The 15,646-nt window shown below is 44.9% G+C and overlaps 1 protein-coding gene across 1 annotated transcript in view; it reads left to right on the forward strand.

Annotated features, from left to right (window-relative positions):
• si:ch1073-396h14.1 (disintegrin and metalloproteinase domain-containing protein 10) overlaps positions 1 to 15,646 on the forward strand; it is a 60,614-nt gene that overhangs the window by 14,544 nt on the left and 30,424 nt on the right. The window contains exons 5-8 of the mRNA XM_039000333.1: positions 867 to 952; positions 4,337 to 4,459; positions 14,980 to 15,072; positions 15,300 to 15,468. Of these exons, the coding sequence (XP_038856261.1) occupies positions 867 to 952; positions 4,337 to 4,459; positions 14,980 to 15,072; positions 15,300 to 15,468 (471 nt within the window). The remainder of the gene's footprint in view (positions 1 to 866; positions 953 to 4,336; positions 4,460 to 14,979; positions 15,073 to 15,299; positions 15,469 to 15,646) is intronic.

Genomic DNA, 15,646 nt, shown 5'->3' on the forward strand with positions numbered 1-15,646 from the left:
ACAGTGTAAACCTTTTTATTAGATTTTTTTTTTAAAGGAAATACAGAAATATATAGAATCACCTTTTTGCAGACCTAGATTGTACAACATTTGCCTATTATTATTTTAAAAATTCTTCAAGCTCTGTCAAATTGGTTGTTGATCGTTGCTAGACAACCATTTTCAAGCCTTGCCATAGATTTTCAAGCAGATTTAATTCAAAACTGTAACTTGTCCACTCAGAAACATTCCCTGTCTTCTTGGTATGCAACTCCAGTGTAGATTTGGCCTTGTGTTTTTGGTTATTGCCCTGCTGAAAGGTGCATTCATCTCCCAGTGTCTGGTGGAGAGCAGACTGAACCAGGTTTCCCTTTTGCATGTGCCGAGCACCATTCTGTTTATTTTTTATCCTGAAAAACTTCCCAGTCCTTAATGATTTCAAGCATACCCATAACATGATGCAGCCACCACTATGCTTGAAAATACAGTCCCTTCAGAAAGTATTCACACCTCTTGACTTTTTCCACATTTTGTGTTACATTCTGAATTTAAAATAGATAAAATTTAGTATTTTGATCACTTGCCTACACACAATACCCCATAATGTCAAAGTGGAATTATGTTTTTAGGGTTGAATTCCTATTGACTCAAGACATTTTAGCTTCTATTTTTTTATATTAAAAAAAGAATGATAATATACCACTTTGACATTATGGGATATTGTGTGTAGGCCAGTGACACAAAAATCTAAATTGACTCCCTTTTACATTTCGGGCTGTAACAACAAAATTTGAAAAATTCAAGGGGTTTGAATATTTGCTGAGGACACTATGCGTGTGCTTTTCCAGTGTGTGTTTACATATGTGTGTGTGTTTATCCACATATAGATGCTCCTCCCATGGGAAGCAGTCGTGACGGGTTCTGTGGTGCAGAACGTCTGCGGCGCCTTGTCCAAAGCCTCAGACCCAATCAGGTAGTTCAGACCAGACATCTTATATTATATATACACTGCTCAAAAAAATAAAGGGAACACTTAAACAACACAATGTAACTCCAAGTCAATCACACTTCTGTGAAATCAAACTGTCCACTTAGGAAGCAACACTGATTGACAATAAATGTCACATGCTGTTGTGCAAATGGAATAGACAACAGGTGGAAATTATAGGCAATTAGCAAGACACCCCCAATAAAGGAGTGGTTCTGCAGGTGGTGACCACAGACCACTTCTCAGTTCCTATGCTTCCTGGCTGATGTTTTGGTCACTTTTGAATGCTGGCGGTGCTTTCACTCTAGTGGTAGCATAAGACGGAGTCTACAACCCACACAAGTGGCTCAGGTAGTGCAGCTCATCCAGGATGGCACATCAATGCGAGCTGTGGCAAGAAGGTTTGCTGTGTCTGTCAGCGTAGTGTCCAGAGCATGGAGGCGCTACCAGGAGACAGGCCAGTACATCAGGAGACGTGGAGGAGGCCATAGGAGGGCAACAACCCAGCAGCAGGACCACTACCTCCGCCTTTGAGCAGGAGGAGCACTGCCAGAGCCCTGCAAAAGGACCTCCAGCAGGCCACAAATGTGCATGTGTCTGCTCAAACGGTCACTAACAGACTCTATGAGGGTGGTATGAGGGCCCGACGTCCACAGGTGGGACGTCGGGCCTTCATACAGCCCAACACCGTGCAGGACGTTTGGCATTTGCCAGAGAACACCAAGATTGACAAATTCGCCACTGGCGCCCTGTGCTCTTCACAGATGAAAGCAGGTTCACACTGAGCACGTGACAGACGTGACAGAGTCTGGAGACGCCGTGGAGAACGTTCTGCTGCCTGCAACATCCTCCAGCATGACCGGTTTGGCGGTGGGTCAGTCATGGTGTGGGGTGGCATTTCTTTGGGGGGCCGCACAGCCCTCCATGTGCTCGCTAGAGGTAGCCTGACTGCCATTAGGTACCGAGATGAGATCCTCAGACCCCTTGTGAGACCATATGCTGGTGCGTTTGGCCCTGGGTTCCTCCTAATGCAAGACAATGCTAGACCTCATGTGGCTGGAGTGTGTCAGCAGTTCCTGCAAGAGGAAGGCATTGATGCTATGGACTGGCCCGCCCGTTCCCCAGACCTGAATCCAATTGAGCACATCTGGGACATCATGTCTCGCTCCATCCACCAACGCCACGTTGCACCACAGACTGTCCAGGAGTTGGTTTAGTCCAGGTCTGGGAGGAGATGCCTCAGGAGACCATCCGCCACCTCATCAGGAGCATGCCCAGGCGTTGTAGGGAGGTCATACAGGCACGTGGAGGCCACACACACTACTGAGCCTCATTTTGACTTGTTTTAAGGACATTACATCAAAGTTGGATCAGCCTGTAGTGTGGTTTTCCATTTTAATTTTGAGTGTGACTCCAAATCCAGACCTCCATGGGTTGATAAATTTGATTTCCATTGATAATTTTTGTGTGATTTTGTTGTCAGCACATTCAACTATGTAAAGAAAAAAGTATTTAATAAGAATATTTCATTCATTCAGATCTAGGATGTGTTATTTTAGTGTTCCCTTTATTTTTTTGAGCAGTGTGTATATACACACACACACACACACACACACACACACACACACACACACACACACACACACACACACACACACACACACACACACACACACACACACACACACCTGAAAAGAGACACTTCCCTGTCCTAATTTCAGTTTTTGTCCTCAATCTTGCTTAGCATTTTCTCATCTGTGAAACCATAATTGTAATTGGCTTCCGAACCCTTTGATAACCAGAACTAACCAACAAAATGTTTGACAGAATTCATGAGAAAAAGGTGTGTAAATAAAAGATGAGAGAAAATATTTGATTTGTAGTATTGATTTGCTTCTTTTTCCTCTGTAGACGATCTACAGATATAGTATCTATTGAAGATCATACAGTGAACAAAAATATAAAATGCAACATGTGAAGTGTTGGTTCCATGTATCATGAGCTGAAATAAAAGATCCCAGAAATGTTCCATACACACAAAAAGCTTATTTCCCTCAAATGTTGTGTACAAATGTGTTTATATCCCTGTTAGTGAGCATTTCTCCTTTGCCAAGATAATCAATCCACCTGACAGGTACTGATTAAACATCATGATCATTACACAGGTGCACCATAAAATGCCACTCTAAAATGTTCAGTTATGTCATACAACACAATGCCACAAATGTCTCAAGTTGAGGAAGCATGCAATTGGGTTGCTGACTGCATGAATGTCCATCAGTGCTGTTGCCAGAGATTTTAATGTTAATTTCTCTACCATAAGCAACTGAAAACGTTGTTTTAGAGAATTTGGCAGTACGTCCTACCGGCCTCACTACTGCAGACACGGCGTCCATGTACAGCATCCTGTGGGCATGCGGTTTAATGATGTCAACATTGTGAACAGAGTGCCAGTGGGGTTATGGTATGGGCAGGCATAAACTATGACCAATGAACACAATTGTATTTTATCGATGGCAATTTGAATGCACAGAACTACCGTGATGAGATCCTGAGGCCCGTTGTGAGGCTCATTTCTTTTAAGGTACTGTATGTGTGACCAACAGATGCAAATCTTTATTCCCAGTCATGTGAAATCCATAGATTAGGATTCATTTATTTCCATTGACTGACTTCCTCATATGAACGTTAACTCAGTAACATCTTAGAAATTGTTGCAAGTTGCGTTTATATTTTTGATGAGTATATATATTGTTCTTTAGCGCCATAATAAGCTACCCTGTAAACTGATTCAATAAACAGCCTGCATGGCTTTGCGTGCCAGCTCCACGTATTTCCTCAATCTATTGTAGGCAGGCAGGCCATTGTCTCTGAGGCGTGAGGCTAATTGGTTTGTGGTCCCTACATCTTGATCAACAATGGATACAGGGACAATTGAATATGTACAGAACATCATGTATAGTTATTTATTTAGAGCCACTTGTTTGTAAACATACAGAATATCCTTTATTTTGAGATTAGCTATAAAATGTATCGAGCAGATGTTTTTGCCTGAGGAACTTTCCATCCTGCCGATCCTGTTCACCCTCCCTCAGACACTTTCCCACAGGTGACTGGCCCTGAGGTCACACTCTGTCTATGTGGTCATGCTAGAAAGGATGAAAATTGGATTTTAACCACAAACCTTAGATTTACCCAACAGGATGTGCGTTATTGGTGAATAACCACACATTTGTGGTGGAGTGAGAATGCAAAAGGCCGTAAAATGAAATAACTAATGTTCTTCCTGAATGGTTTTGACTAGCTTCCTATTTTGTCATTTTGATCATGTCTATCTCTAGTGACTACTGTCTCATGTGACATTCACAGGAAGTTCCAGTGTCCAGGTCGAAGAGAACATTGGACCAGTCTAAAACCAGCTGTCTACTCCACCTCCATGCTGACCACTTCTACTACAGGAAGTTCAAGAGTGTCGAGGCTGTTGTGGCTCAGGTGACTGGTCGTAAGAAAAAGGTCAAATAGATGGTCTGTATGATATTGGATGTCTTTAAAAATAAATCATCCATGTCTATGGGTATGTAAGGGGCCTTCTTGTGCCTGTCCTTTCAGCCCAGTGGCCTTACACTACTTTCTGAAGTTTGTACCCCAAATTTCCATTTATGGAATGGAGAGTTTAATTGTATTTTTGGACTGATAACCAACCTCCGCCCTTTCCGCGTGCCATTTGTGAGTTCCTTCGATGGGAAGGGTCGGGGCCCAGGGTGTCTGCCAAAAATGACCTGTTCTATGTTTCAGGACCCAGAGAACATGCAGTACTTTTGAAACCCTAGCATGCTTGATGCAGTCATTATGTAACATTGGTATGTCAGAGATAATGCATCAGGATTTCCCTCAGTTCCCTCAGTAATCCTGTCCGCTCTATTTACTAACTTTGTTCTCGGATATCGCATTCAGAACTGGAGGTACTACACAATATTGGACACATCTGGACAAAAGTTCACTGACTTGTTTTGGGTAATTTTCTCTTGCCATTTAGTCATTTGTTTTAACCATTGTCCAGCATATTTAAATCGTCTATCAGAACTTCTTATCAGGATGTTATGGTTTGTTGTCGCACTTATTGCTCTGAATTGTTCTAACTTGATAACTCTAGATCTTTTGGACCTGAACTGTCTGTCAAACATGTTATTTAAAGCCATGCACCACACCCCAATATGGGATGCCGCCCCCCCCCCCCCCCCACCCCCCCCCCCCACCCACTAAAAGTTGCCTAGCAACAACCACTGGAACCTAAAAGACACCCACCATGAGCAGTATCAGTGCTTGGGGAAAATCACTTGGGTAGCCAAGCCCCCCCCCCCCAAAAGCCATATTACAACCTGTGTTGTGATAATTGCATTGTTTGCTCTATAACCTGTTAAGTCATATGCCTTTAGACCGTGATATATGGGCCTAAATGCTGAGACAATAAGAAGTCACAGTGGCAGAATAAATTCAACCACACCTTTGTTTTATCACAAAATTGGATAGCAACCTCTGTCTGGTGAAGTCCACAAAGCATATTGCATATAACAGACAGTTACATGAACAGTAGCATGGTGAAGCAAGTTAATGTTTCCAACATTTTCGGACCACTAAACAACTATTGATTTAGAACCACAGAGAGTGACCGCAAGTCACAAAAAAACAGGGGCTGCCTCCACTAATCCAGCACCAATTCAACTTCAACAGAATCAAATCAACTCTGCTTAGTCTAATACATTGACAACTAAAAGACTCCATAAACAATTTACTCCAATCAATGTAAGCTAAATATGATGTGGCTGTCCATGGTTCTGATTTGTGTGTGGGTGTGTGCGTGCATACATGCACAAGTTGAAAACATGTTGACTCGCCGTACTTGTAGAGAAATGCCAATGCCATCCTCCTCTCTTTCATGTTGACGAAACTGTCTATCACTCTGTCATACAGTAAACGCTTTTATTTTTTGTTCTAGGCTACCTGGCTAAAATGCTGGCTCGCTAGCCTAACTTCCTTTCATGGGCAACGTTAGCTAGTTAACATTATCATTTTACATCTAGCTACATATTGAACTTCCATTCTCTCAGGCCAGGGGCGCAACAATGTATGAATTAATGGTTGGAGCAGAATTCGCCGTTATACTGTAATGATTGGCCAGAATGGAGAATTAAGTAAAACCACAAGTCCAAATCCATATCTCCATCCATGGCTAATTTAGGAAAGGGACAATTTTATCTAGCTAGCTAGCCAGACACCAGAGGACAACACAACGAGATGCAACAATTCAAGTTGTTTCTGTCAATGACGTATCAAAATCAAATCAAACTTTATTTGTCACATGCGCCGAATACAAAGTGTAGACCTTACCGTGAAATGCTTACTTACAAGCCGTTAACCAACAGTGCAGTTCAAGAAGAGCTAAGAAAATATTTACCAAATAAACTAAAGTAAAAAATAAAATAAAAAAATTATAAAAAGTAACAATAACATAACAATAATGAGGGGTTACCGGTACCGAGTCAGTGTGTGGGGGTACAGGTTAGTTGAGGTAGTTTGTACATGTAGGTAGGGGTGATGTGACTATGCATAGATAATAAACAGCGAGTAGCAGCAGTGTACAAAACAAATTGGGGGGAGGGGGGGGGGGGTCAATTTAATAGTCCAGTGGCCATTTTATTAATTGTTCAGCAGTCTTATGGCTTGGGGGTAGCTGTTAAGGAGCCTTTTGGTCCGAGCCTTTTGGTCCTAGACTCGGCGCTCTGGTACCGCTTGCCGTGCGGTAGCAGAGAAAACAGTCTATGACTTGAGTGACTGGAGTCTGACAATTTTATGGGCTTTCCTCGGACACCGCCTATTATATAGGTCCTGGATGGCAGGAAGCTTGGCCCCAGTGATGTACTGGGCTGTACATCTGTAGCGCCTTACAGTCAGATGCCGAGCGTTGCCGTACCAGGCGGTGATGCAACCGGTCAGGATGCTCTTGACGGTGGAGCTGTAGAACTTTTTTAGGAACTGGGGACCGATCCCAAATCTTTTCAGTCTCCTGAGGGGGAAAAGGTTTTGTTGTGCCCTCATCACGACTGTCTTGGTGTGTTTGGACCATGATAGTTCGTTGGTGATGTGGACAGCAAGGAACTTGAAACTCTCGACCCGCTCCACTACAGCCCTGTCGATGTTAATGGGGGCCTGTTCGCCCGCCTTTTCCTGTAGTCCACGATCAGCTCCTTTGTCTTGCTCACATTGAGGGACCATACTGCCAGTTCTCTGACCTCCCTATAGGCTGTCTCATCGTTGTCGGTGATCAGGCCTACCACTGTTTTGTCGTCAGCAAACTTAATGATTGTGTTTGGCCACACCAGGGAGTACAGGAGGGGACTAAGTTCACACCCCTGAAGGGCCCTTTGTTGAGGATCACCGTGGCAGGTGTGTTGTTGCCTACCCTTACCACTTGGGGGCGGCCCATCAGGAAGTCCAGGATCCAGTTGCAGAGGGAGGTATTTAGTCCCTGGGTCCTTAGCTCAGTGATGAGCTTTGTGGTTACTATGGTGTTGAACCCTGAGCTGTAGTCAATGAACAGGAGTCTCACATAGGTGTTCCTTTTGTCCATGTGGGAAAGGGCAGTGTGGAGTGCGATTGAGATTGCGTCATCTGTGGATCTGTTGGGGCGGTATGCGAATTGGAGTAGGTCTAGGGTATCTGGAAGGATGCTGTTGATGTGAGCAATGACCAGCCTTTCAAAGCACTTCCTGGCTACCGGTCTGCGTGATACGAGGCGGTAATAATTTAGGCAGGTGACCTTCGTTTCCTTGGGCACAAGGACTATGGTGGTATGCCTGAAACATGTAAGTATTACAGACTCAGTCAGGGAGAGGCTGAAAATGTCAGTGAAGAGACTTGCCAGTTGGTCCGCGCATGCTTTGAGCACACGTCCTGGTAATCCATCTGGCCCCGCGGCTTTGTGAATGTTGACCTGTTTAAAGGTCTTGCTCACATCGGCTACCGAGAGTGTTATCACACAGTCATCCAGAACAGCTGGTGCTCTCGTATGCTCTCAATGCGATTTGATAGGAGAGACGCCAAATCCAAGCTGGCTTCCCTTGACACTTTTTTTGGTGTCCAGGACCATTCACAGTTGAGCACGCTCAGTTTAGCTCAAAGCTGATTGGCTAATTTTGTATACTTTTTTTGTCAAGGGAGCCCAAATGCTTTTTGGTTTCCCTTGCATTCAATGCTACGAGCGGCAACAATGTCAAACTCATTTGTACCAGACAGCATCAGATATATGGCCTACACGTAGAGAGACAAAGGGCCACTGTTTCGCTTGCTCGGATGCCTTCTCCTGTGAGATACATTCAGCCTCTTGCGAATTGAAGTAAAATTATGAAACAGAGTGAGAGAAAAAAGTTATTTTGTTGTTTTTTCTTGGTGATTTTTTGGGGGAAGCCTGGTTTCCCTTAGCATCCATGAATACACACCACTGACCATTAGCGGCCACTAAATTTGCCTAAGAAGAGGAAACAAAAGAAACCCCCCCACCAAACTTAACAGGAAACAAACCAAAAAGTGGAGAAAAATGAAAACAGGGAAGATCAGATGAAGGATTGTCTTTCTAGAATTCAAATAGGGAAAGCCAAATAATAGTGTTGACCTTCCACATCTCTCAAGACAACTGGAACACTGGGCCAGACACTCTTAAATAGCACCTGGGCCAGCACAGGTGAAACACCTTCCCACTAACGAGATGGAAACCAGCACAGGTGCAGCACATACTGACTAACGAGGTGACACCAAATGGTGTGTCCAACGTGCTAACGAGCTATACGTGCCGCAAGTCCAACCTCAAAACATAAATGGAAAAAACAAAATCTGTAACATCGGGACACTGGATTAAGTTATCCTAAATATTTTGATGTAATTTTGTTAAAACACTCCTGGACCAGACTTAACTCAGATTGTGGATAAATATTTTTTTCCTCTTTCTATCTGTAAAATAGTAAATACGTATGTGAAATGCATTTTTTTATTAAAAAGAAAACGTAATGTTGTATAATATCAACAATTCTCTCTGGGCAAGTCTCAAGAATATAAACGCACAATATTTGGTGAATTTAGATGCTTCTGAAGCTGAGGAAAATTAATTGGTGTCTGGGAAGAGTCTGACTTTTGGGAAATTGTCACGCCCTGACCTTAGTTATCTATGTTTTCTGTATTATTTTGGTCAGGTCAGGGTGTGACGAGGGTGGGTATGCGTGTTTTTGTATTGTCTAGGGTTTTTGTATGTCTAGGGTGTTTGTAAGTCTAGGCATATTGTAGGTCTATGGTGGCCTGAATTGGTTCCCAATCAGAGGCAGCTGTTTATCGTTGTGTCTGATTGGGGATCCTATTTAGGTTGCCATTTCCCTTTTGGTTTTGTGGGTTCTTGTCAATGTGTAGTTGCCTGTCAGCACTCGTCTTATATAGCTTCACATTCGTTTTGTTACTTTGTTAGTTTGTTCTGTGTTCTTTCTTCATTAAAAGAAGAATGTATACATATCACGCTGCGCCTTGGTCTCCTCAATACTACGGACGTGACAGAAGAACCCACCAAAAAAGGACCAAGCAGTGTGAAAAGGAGGAACAGCGCTTTGTGGAGAATTGGACCTGGGAAGAAATACTGGATGGAGCAGGACCCTGGACGCAGCCGGAGGAGTATCGCCTTTCTAAGGAGGAGATAGAGGCAGCGAAGGCGGAACGGCGATACTATGAAGAGAAGTACCGAGGGGACAGGACTCTGCCATGGAGGCAGGTAGAAACAGTGCAGGAGGAACAGCGACGATATGAGGGGATACGGCTAGCACGGAAGCCCGAGAGGCAGCCCCAATGTTTTTTGGGGGGGGCACACGAGGAGATTGGCTGAGTCAGGTTGGAGACCTGAGCCAACTCCTCGTGCTTACCGTGGGGAGCGTGTAACTGGTCAGGCACCGTGTTATGCAGAGAAGGGCACGGTGTCTCCAGTTCGCATTCTTAGCCCGGTGCGCTCTATTCCAGCTCCTCGCATTTGCCGTGCTAGAAGGGGCATCCAGCCAGGACGTATTGAGCCAGCTCTACGTTCCGGATCTCCAATGCGTCTCCACGGCCCAGTGAATCCTGTGCCTCCTTCCCGCACTCACCCTGAGGTGCGTGTCCCAGCCCGGTACCACCAGTTCCAGCACCACGCACCAGGCTTCCAGAGTCCAGTACGTCCTGTTCCTCCTCCCCGCTCTTGCCCTGAGGTGCGTGTCCTCAGCCCGGTACAACCAGTCCTGGCACCACGCACCAGGCCTCCAGTGCGCCTCCACAGTCCAGTACGGCCTGTGCCTCTTCCCCGCACTCGCCCTGAGGTGCGTGTCCTCAGCCCTCAACCTTCCGGCGACAGTACCCAGTCCAGAACTTCCGGCGACAGTACCCAGTCCAGAGCTTCCGGCGACAGTACCCAGTCCAGAGATTCCGGCGACAGTACCCAGTCCAGAGCTTCCGGCGACGTTTCACAGTCCGGAACCTCCAACGACAGGCCACAGTCCGGAAGCTCCAACGACGGGCCACAGTCCGGAACCTCCAACGACGGGCCACAGTCCGAAACCTCCAACGGCGGGCCCCAGCCCGGGTTCTCCGGCGACGGTCCCCAGCCCGGGGTCTCCGGTGACGGTCCCCAGCCCGGGGTCTCCGGCGACGGTCCCCAGCCCGGGGTCTCCGGCGATGATCCACAGTCCGGAGCCTCCGGCGATGAGCCACGGTTCAGCTCTACAAAGGTGGAGGGACCAGTGTAAAGATGAGGGGCGGCGTCCAGAACCAGAGTTGCCACCGAGGGTAGATGCCCACCGGACCCTCCCCTATAAGTTCAGGTTTGCGGTCGGGAGTCCGCACCTTTGGGGGGAGGGGGGGTACTGTCACGCCCTGACCTTAGTTATCTATGTTTTCTGTATTATTTTGGTCAGGTCAGGGTGTGACGAGGGTGGGTATGGGTGTTTTGTGTTGTCTAGGGTTTTTGTATGTCTAGGGGTGTTTGTAAGTCTAGGCATATTGTAGGTCTATGGTGGCCTGAATTGGTTCCCAATCAGAGCCAGCTGTTTATCGTTGTCTCTGATTGGGGATCCTATTTAGGTTGCCATTTTCCCACTCGTCTTATATAGCTTCACGTTCGTTTTGTTACTTTGTTAGTTTGTTCTGTGTTCTTTCTTCATTAAAAGAAGAATGTATACATATCATGCTGCGCCTTTGTCTCCTCAATACGACAGATTTATTACTAAATCAGGGGGCAGGAAAAGGGAAGGCAGAGGTCAGTAATCCAGATCAGAGTCCATAATGTACAGAACGGCAGGCAGTCTCGGGGTCAGGGCAGGCAGAGGTCAATAATCCAGGGTGGTGTGACAAGGGTGGAAACCTTGGGCGGGTGAGTGAAATTGAACCTCCTCTCCTTCTTTCGCTCCCATAGTCGCTCATCGATCCGAAAGGTCAAGGCGATGAGCGAGTCGAGATCAGTTGGTAGTTCTCAGGCTGCAAGCTCGTCCTTTACTTCCTCTGATACTCTGTGCAGGTACATGTCGAACAGCGCATCCAGGTACTCTCAGCTGCCAACGTGCGTAAATCCACTGCATAGTCTGCCACACTGCGGGAGTCTTGCCGAAGCTGGAGTAACTTCCGGGCAGCCTCTCTCCTGGACAATGGAGCATCGAAAACTTTCTTCACCTCCACCACGAACTCCTCCAGACTGAAGCATATGGCCGACTGTTGTTCCCATACTGCTGTAGTCCAGGTGAGAGCCCTCCCGGACATCAGCGTGATGAGGTACGCTATCTTAGAGGTGTCTGAGGGGAAGGAGGAGTGCTGCAGCTCGATGATGAGGGAACACTGAGCGAGAAACTCCCGACAGGTGCCCGACTCACCCGACAAGTGTCCAACTCTCTTGACGAACAAAACGAACTGGCATCAGACAAACAGAGAACACAGGTATAAAGACATAATAATGGGGAAGATGGGCAACACCTGGAGAGGGGTGGAGACAAGCACAAAGAGAGGTGAAACAGATCAGCGTGTGACAGTTAGAGAAGCTTCCATTGAAGAACACTCTGCGTTCTATTGGATAATAACTAACCAACCATGTGATGGCAGGTGATGTAAAGCCATAGCAAGTGAGCTTCTTCAATAATAATTTATGATCAATAACATCAAAAAGTTAGAATAGTAAAAGTTAACATCAAAAAGTTAGAATAGTAAAAGTTAGCGCACGGAAAAGCAAAGTGCATAAGGGCTGTACCAAAGTGCATAAGGGCGCATGCAAGCATATGAGGAAATTTGGCAAGGATGGAAGAAATTATACAGTAAAACCTGCAAAAGGGCTAATGTAAACCAGAGAAAAACACACACTCTCCTCCCCTGTGTCCAATAAAAAAAACACACAGCCCTCCCCAAAGCAAAATTAAAACTTAGACAACCCTCCCCTATTTTGGACCACCCCACCATGATTGGAAAGTTAGTCTAGCCAATTATCTAAATTTGTAGTAATCATGTCCGAATACCGACCGAGCACTCAGGACAGGTGCCCTCACTCTCACTCAGATATCATTAACATGGCATAAGTCATGGCAAAATGTGTAGAATTGTAGGAAATGATCTTTAAAACTGCAAACATTTCTCTCCACCCTATGGCAAAATGTGTAGAATTGCAGGAAATTAACTTTCAAACGTAAATTGTTCTCTCAAAATGAGTGGAATTGCATGAAGTGTTTGTTATAAAATTGCAAAAATGTAGGGTATCTCCACCCCATGGCAAAATGTGTAGAACTGAAAAAAACTTGCTTTAAAACTGCGAATAAGTATCTCTTCCCCATGGCAAAATGAGTAGAACTGCATGAAATGTGTTATAAATTTGCAAAATTCTCTCCCCGCCCCCATGGCAAAATGTGTAGAACTGCAGAGAACGTGCTTTAAAACGGCAACATTTCTTAAATGTAGGTGTTCCAAAAGGTTCACATTAGTGGTTTGTAGGCTATGCGTGGAAGCCTGGAGATGATAAATGTGTTTATGTTCATTAACAGTCAATTACCGTGAGACCAGCAGTTATTTGCATGACAGTTACTGGCTGACAAAATGTCATGACCGCTACAGCCCTAATCCTAATAGTATTTCATGTTATCAGGATTAATTAGATTGAATAAAATATAAATGTCAACAACAGTTCAATGCTGCTATTCAGTCAGATGACTGGATTAAACAGATTATTAGGAGACAATTTGGAATTCCATTTGGTATGTACAATATGAATTAATTAATTCGCTCTTTATGTTAAACTTTCGTAAAAGGCCAGAGTCATCGTATTTGGTGGTGGTTATGCAGTCAGTGCCTGCAGAAAACCACCTTCTCTATGCCAATTTACAATCCTTCTCCTTTCTTGACCACACAGCTGCTGTGGCATTACACTGGGAAGGATTAGGAGAGAGCTGTCAGGGTGACATAGGTGCCAAGAGGGTGTGCCAGTCGTAAGCTCTAACTACCCCACATGGCTAAATTAACCCAATGCTGAGGGTATATCAACACAGGTTTAAGTGCCATTTGGATGCCTTCTATCTCTTCTGTGCCAGCTACACCCATCGGTATGTAGTAACATCATGGCCATGCCCAGCACTGTTACTATGGCAGCAGGGGCTGCCAAGATGGCTGCAGCCAAGTCTTTGACACCAGTAGTGAGTAGTGTGACTTTGAGACTCCATGCCCATGACACAGGCCCAGTCCCATAGACCTGTAGTGAACTCTGGCATAACTGGTGGACCGATTGGGTCAAAGGCTCAATGTGACCTCCCGCCAACCAGCCTGCCTGTCCACCCGCTGCTTGCCTAACTTGCTGGGATGCTGTACACTATACTGTATGAAAAACTACCAGGCCTATGCGTAGTTTATCTTCGGAGTAAACTAGGTTTGCGCAAGTCTGACCACCTCTGCTATGAAGTCACACAGGACCATTCCAGTCCAGAGGAAATAGAACGTCCACTCAGCAGACCTGGGTTCAAATACTATTTCAGGCACTTCAATCACTTTTCAATACATTTAAGTATTCAGATAACCTTTATATGAAAAACAGGTAGTTGAATATTGGAATGTATTTGGGAATGCAATTGGAAAGTATTTGAAAATGCAAAAATACACTGACTCAAATACACTCCCATGCATTTAACCCAGGTATTTGAAAATAGTATTTGAAATAAGTATTTGAAAATACTTGTAAATACAATTTAGTTAACCAAATAACCATTTAAATACTCAAATAAAAGTACTTGTTTTGGCTGTGTTTTTTTAGAATAAACAATCACACAGAACATTGTATTTAAATTACAAATACTCTGAACCCAGGTCTGTCACTCAGTAAGTGAATGTGATCTCCCTGCCAGCTTTAATGGCACATGGCAGCCACGCCATCTGCTCCTGTCTTACCTCTCCTGACCTAGCCAGATTCTTTCCACTCGTGACAATTTATGTTTTCCATGGCGCTTGTTGTGGGCACTGGATGTCTTTATTTTTAAAACAAGCATTGTAAATGATGCACTGATGTCATCTGCGTGTAAATATGGATCTTGTTGTCACTGGTGACCATTCTCACAGGACAGAGACGAGGCTGCTGTCTCCTCACTCCGAAGCATAAATATTTATGGAAAGTTCACACTGTGCGTCGTTGTTGTTTGCAGAAGAAAAGGGATTCTATACTATGTTCTGTAGGAACTGGTTAGCATGTGACTGGTTTGCATGTGTACGGTATGCAGGGTACAATGTCACCAGTCTCCCACCCATGATGATAATACAGTGGATTAAATAGCTTTGTGGAGTAGATTATGAATTGTATTAATGCCATATCCACAGTTCTGCAATGACTCTCCTCAAGCAGCGAAGTAGAATGTCCTCTAAAGAGAAGCAGTGTATATAACACTGTGAGCTGTTTTATGAGAATCTTCTCCCTCTTTTGTCTCTGTGTCCTCCTGTCCTAGGTTGCCTCCTACGTGAGAGCGGTGAATGATATTTATGACAAGGCCGACTTTGACGGTCTCAAGCTAATCAACTTCAAAGTGAAATCACTCAGTGTAAGAACTCCACTCATTCACAATGGCTGCAATGTTCCGTGTTTCAAGGCTTATCCACTTTAGATTAGCTAAGCTACCAACTTGATATGTGCAATTCACAAACTAGTTATGTTTTCCCTTTCTTCCTCTCCTTCTTGGACTCAAAGGCTCCTTTATGGGTGATTTTGGGAAGAGCTATTATAGAAATAATGCAGCATCCTCAGGTGCTGCTAATGTGTCTCCTACAGGTCATGAGAGAGGAGGACGAGACCAACCCCTTGAATCGGCCCTTCCTCGGCCCAGAGAAGCTGCTCAGTCTGTTCTCTGAGAGAGACTGGGGAAACTACTGTCTGTCCTACCTGCTGACCAACAGGGACTACAGTGGAGTGCTGGGGCTGGCCTGGGAGGGCAAGACAGGTGAGAGGCAGGATCAGGAAAGCAATAGAGACACACACACGGACACAAGCATAAAAACAGCCCCGCTACCCTCCTAAACACTACCGCATTACACACACATACAAACCCACACAAACTCACACATTCCTGAGTTTTGATCACAGAGTCACATCTGATCACATCTCCAATCAAAGCTGCG

This window comes from Salvelinus namaycush, chromosome 9 (genome assembly GCF_016432855.1).
Source record: "Salvelinus namaycush isolate Seneca chromosome 9, SaNama_1.0, whole genome shotgun sequence".
Classification (NCBI taxonomy): domain Eukaryota; kingdom Metazoa; phylum Chordata; class Actinopteri; order Salmoniformes; family Salmonidae; genus Salvelinus; species Salvelinus namaycush.